The sequence below is a fragment of the Xiphophorus couchianus genome, chromosome 22 (genome assembly GCF_001444195.1).
Source record: "Xiphophorus couchianus chromosome 22, X_couchianus-1.0, whole genome shotgun sequence".
In the NCBI taxonomy this organism is placed as follows: domain Eukaryota; kingdom Metazoa; phylum Chordata; class Actinopteri; order Cyprinodontiformes; family Poeciliidae; genus Xiphophorus; species Xiphophorus couchianus.
The window spans coordinates 13,695,913-13,715,633 of record NC_040249.1 but is presented as its reverse complement, the minus strand read 5'-3'; the positions used below and the strand labels follow the sequence as shown (position 1 = coordinate 13,715,633).

The 19,721-nt window shown below is 34.9% G+C and overlaps 1 protein-coding gene across 1 annotated transcript; it reads right to left on the bottom strand.

Moving 5' to 3' along the window:
- Positions 1-57: 57 nt before the first annotated feature.
- On the bottom strand, positions 58-19,513 carry hcrtr2 (hypocretin (orexin) receptor 2). The gene is made up of 7 exons (XM_028007776.1): positions 18,789-19,513; positions 9,842-10,020; positions 6,442-6,685; positions 5,633-5,748; positions 3,614-3,834; positions 3,259-3,380; positions 58-1,896 (listed from the first exon to the last, which is right to left on the bottom strand). The coding sequence occupies exons 1-7, from the start codon at positions 19,003-19,005 to the stop codon at positions 1,727-1,729; spliced, it is 1,269 nt and encodes a 422-aa protein (XP_027863577.1). The 5' UTR covers positions 19,006-19,513; the 3' UTR covers positions 58-1,726.
- Positions 19,514-19,721: the final 208 nt, after the last annotated feature.

Sequence of the window (19,721 nt, the reverse complement as noted above, 5' to 3'; positions counted from 1 at the left end):
GTACAAATGTGCCACAATAAATGTAAATAAAAAGTGAATATCAACCCTAAACTGATATATTGCACAGTGAAAAAATAATTTATTGATCAATCACATACAGTGTACACTTTGATTGCAGTTGTCAATTGGGATGAGGAACGTTTAAAAACCCATAGAACAAATTAACAATCAAAATATCCCTGTACAGATTACAAACCATAAGAAACAAAAACAAGACACATTTCAAACCTAGTAACAATGTACATCTGCATGGAAGAAGCAAAAATAATTTGTTTAAATAAATGAAGCTCAACTCACTAAGACTTCAAAATATTGCAAACGTTTTTTAGCAGTAACATCAAAACTTGATCATTTTCAATCAGATGATCAAAATGTTAAATTATTTTTTCTAACCTATAACTTTAACATTGCAAAATAATCACAATAATAACAAACAAAAAATGCCAATATTGTCCTCAATTACAGAAACACGGTCCAGCATATGTCACTGAACAGACAAAAGCAGGTCCTTTGAAGCTAATTTTCATATTTGTTTTCTTTGATTACAGCATGGTTGTTGTAACCTGTTCACATTTCAACAGATTCAGTGATTGCAATTATGAATAACATTGATTAAGCAATAATTCATTTCATTATTTTGTGAATTTGTGTAGTATCCCCACGAACAAAACAATCATGCATGACAATCAATCCTTCATTTGATTTTTTACACTAATTTTTGTAAAATGTTTTCTGACAGAAAACGTCTTTTACCTTGGAACAATTTGAAAAATTTATAAATAATAATCATAATGCTCTACACAATCTGGACCTACAGTATGTAAGTTTAAATAAACTGCCATGTCTTAGGTTTGGGATCAAATAAAAAATTTTAGACATGACCTTCATACCTTGTCCCTGGTTTTGATTAAGTTTTTGGTTTATGTTGTCTAACCACCTTCCAATTTTTTTTCTTTCCTTAGCAGCCTGACATACTTTTCTGGAGGATACATTCTAATGCTCACAAAGTAAGTTAATAAGACTACCTTAAAATCCCCTGAAGCATCCACACAAAATATTCTTTCCATAAAGTATGAAATTGCCTTTTTACATAGTTTAAGATTCAAAAATCTGACTTCTGCGGTTTGCATGTTCTGGCTAATAGGTTAACTTTAGTATTGCTGTTAACAAAGTAAGTCAAGTAAGTTTACCACCACCACTGATACTGCAATTTGAGAATTTTAATTATTTATTACCTTTACATTCTTTCCATATTTTCATGCAATCTTATCTCACATTTGCAGTCATTTACCATCAAAACTCATTGAGGTTCTCTGAGCAGCAAGGGACTTTATCTTTTCAGCCACAACTCCTCCACTAGAGTAGAATAAATAATTAAATAAGTAAATAAATAAATACATTGATTGCTGAAACAAAATATATTTTTAAAGTCAACACAGTTTTAATATGGAAAAAAGTGGATCTTATTTATATGTGTAGCCAAAAAAAACACTGAACATTAATGTTGCGTCATTTACAGTTTATAGAAATCCATCTTTTAAAATTAAACAGATTTTATCACAGTCTCCAGAAAATAATTTTTGAAAGCTCTTTGAAAATGTTCACTAATATCCCATTTACTCTTTTCTAGCAAGTCCTTAGAGAGTTTTTACATTCTTCAGTGTGACTATTTGCTATCTCCATGTCCTTGAGATGGATATTTAAACCTCTCACATGTATTTAAAATCTATACAATCTGGTCTGATAGCCGTGATAAGTTGTCCACATTATTAACTTGGGTTGACATGGACTTTCGGCTGTCTCTGTTTGCTCGCGTCCTCATCCTTGTATTGTTGTCTTTCTGTTGCCCGTAACAAGAGCAAGAAAATGCTGATTTAAACTCCTCACGGAACTTCCCTGGAAGGAAGGCAAATCATATTAAGTGCTTTGAGTTATGGGCATTTCATGTTTGTTTATTTAAGAGGGATCATGCACAAGAAAAACATTTTGTTCAAAGAGATAATTAATTTCCAGCTAATTGTCATCTGCTGTCCCTATGTCTGATGCAGAAAGGATCAGTAGTGACAAAACATTAATAAAATAAAAATAAAATGTTGAAAAACCACATTAAAATTGTATGATTTAATCTGAAATTCATCTATCTTCTAACACCCTTGTCCCTAGTGGAGTCAGGAGGGTTGCTGGTGCCTATCTCCAGCTAACTTTCCAGACGAGAGGCAGGGTTCACCCTGGGCAGGTTGCCAGTCTGTTGCAGGGCAGCACAGAGACAGACAACCATGCACACACACCTAGCGAGAATTTAGAGAGACTAATTAACCTGACAGTCATGTTTTTGGACTGTGGGAGGAAGCCGGAGTACCCGGAGAGAACCCATGCATGCACAGAGAGAATATGCAAACTCTGTGCAGAAAGACCCTGCGCTGGGAATCGAACCCAGGACCTTCTTGCTGAAAGGCAACAGTGCTACCAACTGCGCCACTGTTTCTAATTTCTAATCTGAAATTCAAAATCTAAAATCCTAAAAGTCTAATCTTGTTTGTTTTATACTGAACCACAATTCCTTAAAATGCAGGTTGAGGTTTATGAAACCATTTTCTTATTTCTTTACAGAAAGAGTATTTTCATGCCCATCATTTTTACCTCTGGGACCAGCATAAAAACTAAGCCAGCCAAATTGACTGACTGTGATACTTCACATCCATTCTGACTGAGCATCAGCTATTTTGCAAAAGAGAATTGGTAAAATATTCTATCTCTAGATTTGCAAAACTTGTAGAGACAGCCAAAAAGACAGAAAGGTGTAATTTTACAAAGTATTGACTCAAGATAACTGAATTTAAAAAAGTCTACACCACACCCACCAGATACTTATTTATAATAAAAAAACAACATAAAATCCACTGGACTTTTTTCTTTCACGTTGCAGTTGTGTGAAGCTTGTGCATATAATATGAACAAATTCAAAAATGTTAAGGGTTTTTGTCACTTTTGCAAGTCAATGTAACCTTTTATTGCCCCTCAGAATTTAGAAATGTTTCAGAACTCATAATTAACAGATAAAAGTCTAATCTGTATGTGATCAAGTAAACTCAAACCCATGAAAAAATAAACTGTACAGGTTGGATTATCAACACACTGTCAATTGGAACTCCAAGGATTTGGGTAATTGTTAATATAAAACTGTTCACTAGAGGGCAGTAATAAACCTGCTCTTTTGTGAAGAAAAACGTTAGAGACAAAGGAGATTGAAAAACTCACCACTCAAAAAATTATAGATGATAGGATTTGCTGCACTGTTTGCGTATATTAGCCAGTGTGAAAAGGTGAACCATGCATAGATTGTTTCTCGGTCGTTCGTGTTCTTGAAGGTCCCAAAAACCCTGGAAGTGCAAAAGGAAAAATGAAACTAGGCATCAGGTTTGTTTTGTCATACACTGTTTTGTCAAAATAACCCACAATTTCATGCATTTAAAAAAATCTACAGCAGTCAAAAAGATGAGAAAGGAATTAGGAAAAATAACAATTTTGATGCATAGGTCCCCAATACTTTAGTTCACAGTGCATTTTCATTGACTGTTGATGCTGTATACAGAGGAGCTGAAGAGATTATTACCGTTTGAGGATATTGAGCACACTGATTGGTAAGTAGCAGAGAGCAAACACAAAGAGCACAACCATCAGCATGCGAGCCGTTTTGCGTCTGGCTCTGATTTGTTTGATCTCAGCGGAAACTGTGCTCGTCTTCACCGCTCCAGACTCTCCTGATCCTGAACTTGGAGCCGAGCACTGGATAGTTCTCCAATTCCTCTGAATCACCGATGTGTTTCCAGGAATCTAGTTAGTGAATATATGCATATTTTAGAGCCTTTCAACAATTACCATAAACATATAAGAATATTGTATGCTTACTTTTGACTTCATGAGATGAGGAAGCACATAATTTAAGGCTTAGTGAGGCAACTAATGGTGTAGTTATTGGTTTTCTTGTGTCATGATGAAAGTGGTTAATTTCTTACCCTGGTTAATATCTATTATAATATTTGCTCAATAACATAGAACAAAATGCTATAATGCCTTGAAGACTTTTTCCTCTTTTGCATGTGGAGTTCAGATGTAATCTAGATCATCTGGTTTTCCCTGATGAGAGCATTTATTATGTATGTCCTCTCACTCAGCTTAGATGAAGGAGCTGATTAAGGCTAATGAAGAGTTTAAAGTTAAAAGCTAAAGTCAAAATCTACTAAGACTGAAAATGAAGAAAAAGTCTTGCTGTCTTTACAAAATTCTATAACCTCAGTAGTTTATTTTTATTTATCTAACACAACATGTACTAACTGGATATTTTATTAGGCTCAACTGCACTCAGTTGGGTGTATCTATGCATGTATATACATGCATAGATACATGTAGGTATCTATGCAGGGAAAGCATTGAGCTGAAATGTAAAACCATCAGATTGGAAATCAAAGGGTATTTAGGTTGCTGTGAATGTGACTCTTTGACTATTTAAGAAACTACTTGGATTTTCATGCAGCCTTTTCCCTGGGTTATACAGAATGATTAGACAGATTGCAATCGTCAACTGGGAGTGGTAGTAGTTTGGAGAATGCCTTGGGTTAAAGCAGTGTTTCTCAATTCCAGTCCTCAGGCCCCCCTGCCCTGCATGTTTTAGGTGTTTCCCTTCTGCTACACACCTGGATTGAATCTATGGGTGATCAACAGGTTTCTGCAGCACTTGATGGTCATGCAATCATTTGAATCAGCTGTTCTGGAATAGAGGCACATCTAAAACATGCAGAGCAGGGGGGCCTGAGGACTGGAATTGAGAAGCACTGGGTTAAAGTGAATGATCCCTTGTCTGCCAGAGTCACAGAAAGTAGAGGGATGAGTTACTCAGTTTAGTCGTTACAATGCAGGTGAGTTTCCCCAATAACCAGCTAAATAGATCCTCTATGAGACCTGAGATGAGTAGTACTCTGCAGGCTTAAGGACATCAAGACCCCCGGGGTGGAGAGCAGATTAGGTGTTTACTTTTCAGAGTAGGAAAAGGGCATAGTACTTCGGAGAGTGAAGGAAATTTTAAAAAAGGGGTTCAACACATCATATAATAAAACCCTATAACAGTGATACTTACATGATCTTTACAAGGTTGTGTACAGATACACATATATAGGAAGCTCATTAAATTTCACAGAGAGTAGTTTGAGTTAAGGATCAAGACAATGGTGAAAATAATTACACCAGCTCCCAGTAAAAAATAAACTCATACTGACTAACAATTGAAACATGATAAACAACTGAAATAAAATAGAGGATTAATCAGTATGTAGCACAATATTGAATACGGCTTGTATACATTGACTTTGTGCATATCTAAGGGTCTCAATGTTGAACACAGCTAGTAAAAACTTGCTTACTGTACACTATAAACAAACATATTCTCTATACTGAAATTAAATTATTAACCTAAACCTTTAATTTATATTCATTTTTAAGCTGCACAACATAATGTAGTTTAGAGAATCACTGAAGAATGATGAAGAACCGCTGCCTCAACAACAGAGAGCAAACATTTTGAATTTGCTCATCACAATTATTAGAAATAGACATTTTTTAAGTTTGAGATACACACCTGTTGGCACCACAGCTTGTGAAAAATCTGAATATAAGCCAGGACCATCAGACATAATGGAGCAAAATATGTGACAATGAAGAAGCCAGTGTGGTAGACTTTAGGGTAGACATCAGCTGTAAAAAGAAAACAAAAAAATGACAAAATAATGAAAATAAGAATTATCAGATTTTTTAAAAAAAACCAAGATCAGGTATAATGGGTTGCTGAAAAAACTGAAAATAAAAAAATTAAAGTCATTTTGACTGCAGACGTGGGAGCACTAATCACTGCATTAAAAAAAATTGCAACTCATCTTAAAAGAACCATGAAATTAATTACTCATTAACTTCATTTGACGTAAACTGTGAAATAACACTCTATTTCTATTTATCCATCAGTAAATTGTTATTCCTCATTAGAAAAATGAAACAAAAGGTTTCTGATGTATGAAGGCAATTGTTTTCTACAGTCACTTTAACAGGGAATTGGTTTAAAAAGATTTTCTTTCTTTGAAGGCTGTAATTACAGAAACAGCCTGACATGATTACCCTAAAACCATTTCAAGCCACTCTCTGTTCTGTTTTCTAAGTCTGCACACAGCGATCACAGCACCACAACATTTTAGTGAACTCACTGTCTCCTGCTCTGTTGTGCTATGTCCAATTTCATAAAAACAAATCAAAATGCACTTGATTTTTACTTTTTGATTCACGGATGTCACATTTAATCTTTAGCTTCATGGAAATAATAAGAAGTACCTTTTATTTTATTTTATTTTATTTTACATAATTCCCGAAAATCTTCAAGGTAATAAACCAACAACTAACCTCCCCAGTGTTCATCACAGACTGTGAACAGGCTGGTTTTGTTTGTAAGTTCAGGCAGTAGGCTGCTGCACTCCATCACAATGGCTTGTGGTATCATGATGATGCACGACACCACCCAGATGGCAATGATACTTTTGCGAGCCCTCTTGGCTGTGCTCTTGAACTTAAGCGGGTGACAGATAGCGTACCAACGGTCTTGAGCAATACAGCTCAGTGTCAAAACGGACACTGAAACAGAGATGGTCTGTGGAAAAACAAAATAAAGCAGAAAGAAGCAAGAAGATATTGTGATACTTCAAATGTTTGTTTTTTCTGCTCTTAAAATGTAAAGAAGATGAATTACATCTTCCTCTTGCTTGGAGTCAGAAATCTTGATTTTGATAAAAGATGCATTTAACCTTTATTAGCACGTTTGCAAAACTCAAAAAACTAAAGTTATGTTGTTGTCTCTAACACATTTGGTAATTTGATCTAACATCTCTAGTGCTCACAACTGAACATTCATTTCTTCAAGTATTCTATGACTGGTTTTGGTATGTACATGTTTTCTTAGGTGTGCCACCTTTAAAGTTTTACTGGTCTGATATGGCCATCAATATAAATATTTTCTAGGGGTACCACTGATGATTAGAATTAATATTTGCACCTTTTATTCATATCCTTCCTGCCCAAAATTTCCATTGCTTTATGGTTTAAAAACAACTGAGGTAGGGTCATTTAACATTTACCATGTTCAAATAATTCCAAATAACAAAAACAAAGTAGCTCCTCTCTGCTCTGATTCCTTCTTCTACATTAAACATTAATTTAGAATGAAATAAACCTCTTAAGATGCATAAAATATGTTCATTTCATATTTGTTGAAACTGTCACTATGTCATCACAGTATGGTATGAAACAATCTGTCAAAAATTTAACTCCTCTGCCTACACCCACTGCAAATATGTAAAAACATGTTTTTACATATTACAGACTGCATAAAGGTTACAGATTGGAGCTTAAAATATTTAATGCAATATTGTGCTTTAGAATCCTTTCCATGTGATAAATCGGCATTACAAATTACAAATCTAAACAGTACAAATATTTCAAAGTGTATAATAAATTATAAAATGAACTGTGAAATGAAGGGGAAAGAATAATAAATTTTAAAGTAATATATCAGCGGGTGCATCTTGTATGATGACCCAGAAGTATCTTTCTTAATAAATTGTCTTTACAATTCCAGATGAAAGATAAATTTATGTTGGTTTCAAAATATCCCCCAAAATACTGAGATCATTTTGAATGAACCATCCAAATGAACAATAGTGAAATGCTACAACAAACACAAACAGTTTGACATCATCTCCCTGCAATTCCTAGATCTCTGTCACTTTTCATTAACTGGCTTGTATGGGTTCCAGTAATCAAGCTTCCCTGCATAAATAGTTCTTATAAGTGTCAATCCTCTGTTTCTGCCTCCAGCTGGTTATGCTGTTTTTTTTAGTTAATTTACAATTTAAAATAAGTTAACATTATGCACTTCCAGTCCTCATCTCTACTTTTGGGACCTCATTATAAACATAAAATATGGTCTTCTTCATATGCAGATATGGCTTACTATACCTTTCTGACTCTCAGAATGCACATAGGTAGAATAATTTTGAAAGGTTAAAAACGTTACACGTGAGTAGTTCTAAGTACGCTTTATGAGAATTAAATTTGTCTAACAGTGAGTGAAGAGGACACACTACTCTCACCACTATCTAAACTCCTGCTTTGGTGCATGGGGGAGAATGCCGATCTGCAAAACTGGACAGATGCAGGGCTTGTTGTTGCACTAGAACTAACTGAGTTTGAAGGTGCACTTCTCCAATTTGCAGTGAACTTTAGTCACTATTAATTCCTATAAGTCTGGAAGTTCAAAATCTGTGATCATTTCCTGTGGGAAATAAATGTTCAGTACGGTACTTTTAAAATACCAAGCATTAGGTTGGCAGATGCATACAGATGTGCACCTTTTCTGGCTACATTCAAAGATTCAAATAAAATATTTAACAAGCACAGAAAAGAACACCAGAAAGGACAAAATACATGTCTGTGAAACCCCACCATTATTTTTTTCTTTTCAGAAATGATGATGCTATTCTAAGTTATTGTTGTGTGCATTTAAACCTATCCTTATCTGGATGCACATGTCAAACATTGGTCTGACATTCCACAAATGAGCTTGATGGTGCATTTGATCTGAAATCAAAGTGAAATTTAAGATTTTATGTCAGAAAATTGAATATTAAGCAAACTAAATTTCAACCTTGCAAGTTAAAGGCCAGCAAGTCATCAAAAGTTTGATAATCCATCTGACTGTGGTGTGAATAAAATGTGTTCCATATATAATCTCCATTTTTCCAAATATTCATTTAGACTGTGAATAAACACAATAAAAAATACTTGTGTTATCATAGTGTTGTGTTTTTGATGTGAAGAAGAACCCATATCGCAGACTTGAGGCAGGGAGGATCAGCATGAAGTGCAAAAGATAATGAAAGGTAGGTTGACCTAATAACTTCTGAAATCAAACCAATAGTATAAAATCTGAGAATGGTCCCTGTTGAGAAAAACAACAGGAGAATCTAAATACACTAATATAATAAGGTGGAGTGGGAGTAGAAGGAGGAAGCACTAAACCAGAGGAACCAACACTAATAATAATATAAACAATCTTATTAAAAATGAACAAACTAACTAGGTAACTGAATTATATTTTTATACCAGCAAGCAAGACACAGTGCCACTGTCTGTAACTGTGATGCACATGTACAGTTTTTACTGCGGTTTTAAAAAAAGTCTCAGAAGCTCTTTGAACTGCTCACAGAAAATGTATTTGATTTCCAAGCGCCACAGTTTAGCCTCCAGAACAACTGTTCTCTTTGAATTCAACTGATGTTAAAAAGGAGAAAACTTGCATTCTGAAAACATTCAGCAATATTTAGCCTTTTATGGCGCTTAAGACTCCACTTGTTTTTCAATTTTCAAAGCAGAAAACAGAAGACAATTTATTTTAGTTGCTTCAGGTGTTTTGCATTTTAAAAAGACTTGATAGGCGTGGTCAGGGGAGTGCAGCCAAAGAGGCAGCACAGCATGAGAAACATATAAAAATGTCACATTACCAAATTAAGCCATCTTAGGTCCCCCAAAGCAGCCACAAGAAAAAAACAGGATAGCTTCAATAACAATGAAGACCTTTAAAATACTCCAAATCCACTAAGAAATACTATGAACATTTGAGCTAATTTCCAGCTATGTAAAATTGCCTGGCTGGGTATGTAAAACTTTACATTGACATTCTTAAGTATAATTTAAAGGGATTGTTGGATTTTAATTCAGTTTAAAGAATAATCACCTAATAATTTCTTACCTGGAGATAGGGGACGATTTTGCAAAGAGTTTCACCAAAAAACCAAGTCTCTGTGATGTCAACCACAAGACTTGCAGGCAGACAAATGATGGTGACCAGCACATCAGCCAGGGAGAGGTTTACTATGAAGTAGTTGGTCACTGTGCGCATGTGACGATTCTTCCACACTGCAAAGCAAACTGAAAGAAAGATGACTTAAGATCTGAAAACTAAATACTCTGTTTATCAGAAGACTGTATGACACACCACAAACAAGTCTAGAAGGCATGCTGTTAGGCAAAGAGTTCAAATTAAAATTTTATTGCACTTCTGCTATGATAGATGCAAAATATTTATCAATAAAAAGTTGATCCACTGAACATGGGATGCTTCATAAAGAGAACTTCCCTTTAGGGCTTGTAAACAATAAAAAACAACAAAAAACACCCAAGGCCTCCTGCCTGCAAAAACTTCATGTGCATCGTTATTTTCTCCACAGCATAGGTGAACTGAGACACAACCTCCATAATTTGAGTCTTAACCTCTTAACTGTCACCCCAAAACACTGGCATGGTGGTATCTTCATGACAGCAACCATGCACCACTCTGAACTTTAATTAACAAACTTTGAAGCTACAACCTCAACAATTTGAGTCTTAAGCAAACATGCAGTTCTCGGAACTTTAATGAACATAATTTGAAGCTAATTAAAACAGCTAATAAGGGTCAGCGTATTAAGTATTCAGAGTTCATTTCCTCTATTGAACTGAAGTCTGCTATGTTGCTTATTTCTCTGGAATTAATATTGCTATCTTCAAACATGTAACTAAACATTTTCAAAATATAGTAGTTTCAGTGTAACTCGTATAGTGGAGCAAGTGGAGAGGCTACTATATCATCAGCTTGCTGTGAATCAAAAATAAACTTTCATCAACATCCAGTTGGACTCAAATTGCAATATAATTTTTGTCAGTTTTATGCAATGAGTCCATATTTACTCTGTTTTCTGCTCTTCTCTGAGTAACCAAGGTGCACCTTTAACTTTTTGTACAGCATGCTGACTATGCCTGCTGAATTTGTTATGCTGAAAACAACATAAAAAAATGAACACCTTCAAATCCAATTGTGTGATGATACAGATGTGGCAGGTGAGTACACTTGGCAATATTTACATATTGTGAATACTTTCAGGTAAGGGTCCAGTTCCCAATTTTGTGATAAAATTCAAATGCAAACTGTGCAGTCCAATTTTGTTGTTCCTGCTGACAGTTTTATATTGGCATTTCTACCTAACCCCCTCAACTAAAATGTACAGACACAATCCAAAATCCAATATAGTGCTAAATAAATAGACAGCATGTAACACAAAATTAAATGGAGGTCAGGATACTTAGTGGAGGGTTTAGACCAGAATCTGTAGGCACAAGACAGGTTGGGGTTCAAATAATAGATATGCATACAGAATTTAGAGTGGGCAACAAAAAGAAGGAGGACATGAATAATGTCAAACCAAGAATCACAAGAGCAGGAAAAGTATATTGAATTTCTACTGGCAAATATAGTCAATAATCTGTCAGGGGAGCAGAAGGCTAAAATAGTGCAGGGCACAGGTGAAACCGAAAGAGACAATTAGACACGGCACAGGTGGGTTGAATCTCACTGATTAGGAGTGAGAGACTTGCCATAAAAAATATGACTTGAAAACATAAAAGAAGTACAGGCATGGCAGAACAATGAATCATCACAGTTTAACAAAGACGAATGAGCACATAATTTCTGTTTCTAGACGTTCAAAGCTTGTTGAGACTGGCTGTAAAATTTGGTTCTACAAAGCACCCTTGTTATATGCAGATGTGCACAACACTTTTTAGTCATTTATGGGTTTTTAAAAAAGATGAAACCATGACTAACTTTCATTTCATATAACAATTATACAGTATTTCATGTTGTTCTATCACACAAAATCTCAGAGTACTGTGTAACCACAAACTTTAATGTAACAAAATGTGGGAAAGTTCAAGGCATGGGTATACACCTTGTTGATAAATTGTGAACTGATCAGACAGTTACTAAATGTTTTAAATAATGCAAACCTTTATCAATCTGAAGTCATAAATACACAGTCCACGCTGTGGTAAAAATGTGTTGAAGAATCTTTTGCCTGATCATGAAAAGTCTATGCAGTTTGAAATGTTGGAAGTAATTTGCCAGTGTTCATACTCTCAAGAACTACTGTGTTACAGAGCTTTTAGTTAGTCAAATAATTCTCGGTTAACCACTTTAAAGAATATCCTACCAGAAGAATAGTTCTAAGATGAGATATGGAAGTGTTATCAAACGACATCCTGCAACAACTTAGATTTCTTAAATCTGTTTTCTCTCTTTTTGTGCTGTTAACCCAAAAGCAATGAAGCAACGAAGCAACATGTAATGGTTTAATTTTAATGTTTGATTTTATTTATTTATATCCATCTACTCTGTCACTAAAACACAACTGTTTGAAATTATTAACAGCAGAGATGAGTTATTTCCATCATGTTAATTGATGTACACCTTTAGTTATTGTGTTTTTTGTATTTAATATTTGATGGTAACAGTATATTTTCTACATCAGTTATACATGTTAATGAGTATATCGTGCTACTGAAGTGTATGTCTTAGTTTTGTAGATATTGAATCTGTAAGGGTTACAGAAACTTTTGTGCCTCTCACTTTCTCTGTCATGAATGAAGCTGTTGGGATCAATGTTGTAAATCATTACCAGATCAATAAAGTCAATAACTGTCCCAGATCCTATGTCTGAAAGAAATCAAAAGCCTGGGCTACAAAAGAGGTATCTCAAGCTGTGAAATCACAAAAGGATAAAATGATTTTTCAGAATCCATTGAGAATCTTCATCAAAATAACATGTTCCAAATAAATCTGAATTTATATGGAAGCTGCAGATTCTTGTAAACTGCTATAGCTGCAACCTAATTTTAAAGTGATTTACAAAGTCAGAGAGGATAAAGAAAACACCCGTAATCCTGATTGATTTTTATCAACTGATGCGATTCATCAGATACAATTTCACCTAAGAACATTTCAAATGTTGTGCAAAGAAAGAGTTTACTTTTTATAGATTACACAATCAAAGCAAGATTAGTTATTATTAGGGTTTTAAATTGCATTATTAGTACAAGTTTCATAAAACACATTTTCAGGAAACAGCATGTTTTTAACTTGAAGCTGCAGCAAGAAATGTTGCCACAGCTTCTCAGCTTGTCTTCACATTGTGTCTGATTTCTTGCAACAATGTTATCAGTGATATTTTTTAAGGGTTCAGAAAATGATTACCTGGCATAGGGCTAAATTAAAAAGGCTATTGTGTGGATTTCACTTTCAGAAAAAGCATTCTGTCACAATTTTTTTAAACCTGTGAAGCAAAAAAACAACCATTTGAGAGATTAAGCTGTTGACTCTGAACTTATTTCACCTCATACAGTCCTAACACTCACATTTGACTGGAAAATCCATGCTGTCGTTACCTACAGAGTTTTTGTAGTTACAAACCCTAAAATGGCTTACAGCTGCAACATCCTTGATGATGCTCTCTTTACCTCATGCAGAGCTCCTGCAGTTCTTAAGAGTACAGCTGGTGCGGCAGCTGTAGACTATATAGACTAGTTGTTGAATATTTGCCAATTATATTTTGATCTCCTTGTTATGGCCATATTTTGTTCAGCTTGTTAGGTATTTTTAGTTTTTTTCCATCCGCTTTTTTTTTTTTTGCTGGCAGACATTTTTATTGTGTTTACTGTTTCATATAATTTGAGAATGAATGAATGAATTAAATTACTTCAGACACACATTCTGCCACAATAAACTTAATTGCATATTTCTCAGTGTGAATACAAGACCACATTACAAGTTTACAAATTAAACGGGATATGTAGACAATAACCATTATATGAAGCTGTAACCCAAGCATACACAAATAAACCACCTTATGTGCCAGACAGATAGAACTCATTTAAACATATCTCTTTTCCATTCTATAGTATTTGACATATTTTTTTTTCATTTCATGATTTTCTTCTAAATCAAAAATGCTCTTTAATCAAATTATATGATATAAAAATTTCAATTTCTTTAACATTACTTTTTTTTTTTATTGTGGTATGTCATAATTCTGGTTGCTTTGATTTCTGTCTCTTCTCTCACCTTTCTTCAGCTCCTGTAAGGACTTTCATGCATAATATTGCACTTGTCTACCTTTGCTGTGAAATCCATCAATTTGCATTGTGTACTCTTTCCAACAACAGCCGGTTTTGCGCTGAGCTGAGCAAAAGGACATGTGGAGAGCAGCTCCCACCACACCATGGACTGCTGTGTTCAGGTCTAACTTGCAATTTGTTGAATTTTGTGGAAGGGGAGTTCATTCAAAAGCTCCACATGACTCTGAATCATGGGGACTAATTCTACTTTTTCTCTTCTTTCTGCTCCTCTCATTTCTACTATCAGGTTTAGTTCTGATATTTTATGTTTTCACTGCACTCTCATTTAGATGAACTGCAAACAGTAATCAGTGTTGTTTTGAAGCTCCAAAGATTTCACCACGCGCTACAGCCCCTGGAGTGAAGTCCCATTACAGCTTCTCCTCTGCTTTCATAATTCCTGAGTTACTGTATATTAAATTATTTTTTTTCTTGCCATCATATTGATTTCAACACAATTAACAGCTTTTAAAACAGCTTATATACCACATGACATACCACAATACCACTGACACTGGAGCAGTGTACTGACACACGCATTGCTATACATGAGACATTGTCTTGATTACAAATTAACTTCTTGTTCTTCTCTTTTTTTAAATGCTGTTTGATTTGTAATCCAAGAACAAATTTGTAAACCAAGAACAAATCCCCACTGAACAAGACAGTCAAATTTCACCAGCAGAAACACAAGGGGACTGCACTAAGTTTAAACCTGAGTAATGGACTTATCCTAGTGTATAAGATCATTTTTATTGCTTTTCACTGCCAGCAGCTGTGGCGTAAGATATGTTTTAAAGGTTTCTCTCTCTTCTACTGGCATGAATATAATAAAATATGAAAAAGTGTGAATTTGATTGAATTTTGCAGAAACTTTTCCTTTGGTTGTCAAAGTTTGAAACCTGCCTAGAAAAATACACATTTTCTCAAGTCAGACTTGATTTTCAAGCAAATTACCATTGGGGGAAAATATGGAAAAGATGGTTAATAGGGACATAGTGCATGCTAATAAGCTTGAGAGAAGAAAGACCACAGGATCTCAATCATATATGTCCGTATTATTAGATCCTTTTAAAACACAGCATGGTCTCTACCCTAATAGTTTTAAGGATTCCTCTTCACTCTACAGAAGCTGAAAGTGAAAACCTATATACCCTTATGTAGTTCAGTTTAAATTTAGCTTCACTGTGCTCACTAGCCAATACTGGACACATCTGTTACTACTGGGCTTAATCCTGTCTCATAATACAAGGGCTTTGTTAATCACTCTTCATTTAAAAGACAATTAAAAGCAACACATGTTGAGAAACAAATTAAAGTTAAAGGCACAAACTCATAATTGTGTTAATGCTTTGCAGATCAACAATTACTTTAATAGAATAATCACTCCTCTTATTCCAAAAAACAACCATCCAGGAGAGTTACTTCAAGAAAACTTAAAGAAATCTGCTATGGCATGTGGAAGAACATTTCTCCATTATTTCTATCTTTATGAGAAATGGAGCACCTCTGTAACACAACCTAAGAACTGAACATCCAGTTTGATCTGTTTGATCTATTTGTTCTCAAAGCTGTACAGAGTTGTGGTTTTCACTCCTGGTCCTCAGAACCCAGTACACTGCATATTTTTTAGGATTTTCCTTCCTTCACACACCTGACTTAAATGTGGGAGATTATCAGACCTCTGCAGAACTTAATAGCAAGCTGAGAAGATAATTAAATATCTGATTCAGGTATGTGGTGGAGCAAATAAACATCTTAAACATCCTGCTGACTACCAGGAAAAACAAATTGTCAAAAAAAAGTTTCTATGATGTGTCTGCTCCAATGGACAATGACTTTGATGCTGATTATTAAATTCCAAAGGGTAACATCAAAATGTCAACATAAGAATGGATGAAACTTCTAAATCACTGTTTTGTGTATTTTTACTTGACGTATTTTCTAATTAAGAGGGTTCAATATACTGAAAGAAACTATTCATTTTTAAGTGCAAGGAATGCCTTAGACTTAGATCTCATAGTGCCAGATAAATTGTTGATTCAACCATCATCTAAATTTGGATCTGCATGAACATTTGTATTGATTTTATAGTAAATATTAAATTAAAGTTAATCTTTTCTAAAGCATATTACAGACAAGTAAGAAAATATACAGAAAGGATTCACTCCTTCCTATAATTTTTTTTACTTGTCTCTAAATATTATTACTCACTGTATGTTTTCCTAACATTGATTTAATATAAAATAAACTAAAATGTGAATGTAGATCGGATACAAATTTCTATGATTACTGATAAACCCCCACCCAGTAATAACATGCTGTCACCCAGAGCTCAAAGAGAAGGAAGAGAGGGTTTGAGGTGAGGCTAACAGCGTAGGTTGATTCAACATTGATTAGACTTTGACATTTCATCCATTAGAATTTGACCACAAAATACTGATTTAATGGCATCTTTTCAACATTAGTTAATTGACTAGAACTGGATGATTGTTTAATGGCTGATCCACCATTAATCGTTGACCTTAACCAAAAATTAACCCTTTTGACCACATGACAACATTGAATTAACATTTTTTGCTATCTGGGGAGATACCCTGGCATGTCCAAAATTGTAAAATAAATCATATGTACCACTGGTTTCTTTTTTCCACTCAACGTAAATAATATGGCTTTATTTTGACAGGCTGATAGGTGCAATTTGCATTTAAACTGCCACCAGGTAAATCCATAGAGTTATTTTATCACTTAGCAACAGGACAGTTGAAATTTACATGCAAAAAATGTCCTAATCCAGCTGGGAGCTTAGGTCATTCCAAGAAACCTGATTGTGATATTGCATTTAGTGGTGTGGTAAGCACTGATTGTTCCCTGCAGGTGCTATTGAAAATTCTTATGGATAAATCCAGACTAGTGTTGAAGCATGACAGCAGACAAGTTGTATTTGCATAATGTAATATCAGAAAAGTTATCAGGTCATTACCTCACATTTTTACCAGTTTTGCATTTATTTTTTAGCTGTGTCAAAACTGTAGAGTGTGAGATGTTGTCTCTGAGACGTTGCTGCAGAAATTAACAAAGTACATATGGCACAGTGTGAAATATGTTTGTCACAACACTAAAACTAAATTATATAATACTAACAAAACTAAAAATACCAAATTCTCAATACTACTAAATCTTTTAATGTGACAATAACAATAGTTTATAATATTACTCAAGTAAAATTAAAAATAAAATTAAAGTGCAGTAAAACAACTCCAATGATTACCTTTATTTCCCAAAACATTACTCCAGTAAATATAACCAGTATTGCCTACATCTTAGTTGGGGGTGTTTATCTTTCACATTTTTTATTTAACTTTGCTTTTTAGCAACCATAGACAATCATAATGTTGCCCTGTTAGCTCTAGCACTACAGGCCACACTGATGAAATCTGCTGAAACATGGTGTTCTGTTTAACAAGTTCATTATAAAACACCGGTTTGTATTTAACGTCACTGTGACATTCATAATGGTATCTCCTTTGGATGTCTAAATAATTGAGCGAGTAGTCCGAAAAGCTGCAGTTCAATCATCCACTAAATATTCAAATTATTTTGTTATGTTCAAATGAAAATCTACTGTATTGCTAGTGTACTTTAACCATCACAGATCAAATTTTAAAGGTCCCGCTGATTGATTACACTTCACACAGACATGAACCATTGACTATCAGAAGGACAGTTTTAAATGTGACTGGCCCTGCAAAATAACAATATCAAACTACTCACAAATGAATCACTCCCACATATTGTGTTATAATATTCTAGACCTGCTGGACATGCATTTCTAGAAGGAACAAGGTGTGCTGCAAAGTTTTAGTTCTGAAATTGCATAGAAAATGTTCTGGTGCATAGAAGCTGATGAAAGAGTTATAATACTCATTGTGAAATAATATCATACTATTGTTTAATTACAATTTGGTATTAACAGTCATTAAATGAATGACATTAAAAATTATATTTAATTTAAGTACTGTACTTTTGCAAATTTAAAAAACTGCAAAACAAAGAGATCATATAAATCAATGACAAGAAAATGTATAGGAAGATAGGGACACAGGAGCTATATATCAAACATTATTAATTCATTGATCTAAAAGCAAATAATTTCTTTTCTTCCAAGCTTTTTGTGTATGAAGGCACAACCACCTGATAAGTCAGGTCCCCCAAACTGGTTATGTTAAGCCTCAATTATGTATATCAACCAAAACGTTGAACATCCAGCTGCATGAGAAAACTGCCCTTTCTACTGTCATTACTACCCCTGGCACTTAACTTTTTCAAGATTCTCAGGTTACTGGGCAATCGAAGGAGGAGATGTGACTAAAGCAGAAGATGATGCAGGTTAGAATGATGATGACTTATGTCAAGTGTACACGGCTGCCTTTAAAATTAAAATACGCCTTAACATATCGTTTTGAGATGCACTCTGCTGCTCTGCGCTCTGTGGCTGCGCATGCTGCTACATCACCAGATGCGCATCTGACATTTTAATCACAAACTAACACTCTGACGGATTTCATCAACATGGATTACAATCTTACTTGCCTTTCACTTATAAGTTCATTTATTTGTTCGAAGTGTAATTTGAAAGTGTGCTTTAAGGCTTTCTGCAACATTCGTTACGCATGAATGGAGTGAGGAGCGCCGCACGAAATTCCACTTACCAAGCGAGTTTCCGATCAATGAGACAAAGAACACAACTATGTAAGCCACTATTAGAACCCACTCGTACTCCTTTGGGTGTAAGTAATCGGTCCAAATGTATCTCAGAAGTTCGTCGTCCTCATCCATGATGGAATGCACGCGCGATCCCGTGTCATTTCCCCCGTGGGCGGGATAGTTACAGTCGTCACAGTCTGCGTTCTCCGTGATTCTTGACATGCTTCGAGTTAATATGTAAGCTCTGAAATGCGGCGAAGGGGCCGTGCGTCTGCACTGGTCGGAGGTTGTTGTGCCGATTGGTACCCAAGACGCGGAACCGTGGAGCGATGATAGCGTACTCCAACGACCTCGTCAGAATGATGATGGTGTCCCTGTCTCCATCTACGAAACACGGCCACACTCCAAAGTGGTTACAGAACTTTAAGGGATAATGGAAAATAGGCGGAATATTTACTGAGGTCATTAGCATCATCGAGTATCATTACAAATAAAAATGTAAGAAAGGTAAAAGAAATGTTGAGACATAAGAATTAAGATACACTTATTTTTTACCGTACTGTTTAAAATATAGACCCAAAGGAACTGTAATAAAATAACAACAACAACAAAAAAAAACAAACAGAACAAAACAAAATCTACATTTTGCCCTTGAATGCACCACTGCAAATCAAGTCATCTAAGAAAGACATTGGCTGGAGTCATGTAACATGAACTTAAAACAAAGCTTTTACCTGAAAATGAAACTTTTATCTTTTTTCAAAATCATTTCAGTTGAAAAGGAAAAGGGACTTTTTCTAACAAGTTAGGAAGCATTTATGAAGTTGCAAATAGAAGCACCACTCCGTTTCCGCTCAAGACCACCCATGTTGCAGTGAGAAATCGGGGATTCCTGTCTCTGATTCAGGCAGTGCTGTGCTTATAGGGTTATGACTCCT

Bases quoted from the DNA above. Each gene is read 5' to 3' on its own strand.
- hcrtr2 (XM_028007776.1), bottom strand. From the start codon at position 19,005: ATGTCAAGAATCACGGAGAACGCAGACTGTGACGACTGTAACTATCCC. The intron at 3,381-3,613 runs GTAATAATCTCT...TTGCACTTCCAG, and splicing joins GTGCTCAATATCCTCAAACG to GGTTTTTGGGACCTTCAAGA. The intron at 1,897-3,258 runs GTGAGTTTTTCA...CCTTCCTTCCAG, and splicing joins CATCTATAATTTTTTGAGTG to GGAAGTTCCGTGAGGAGTTT.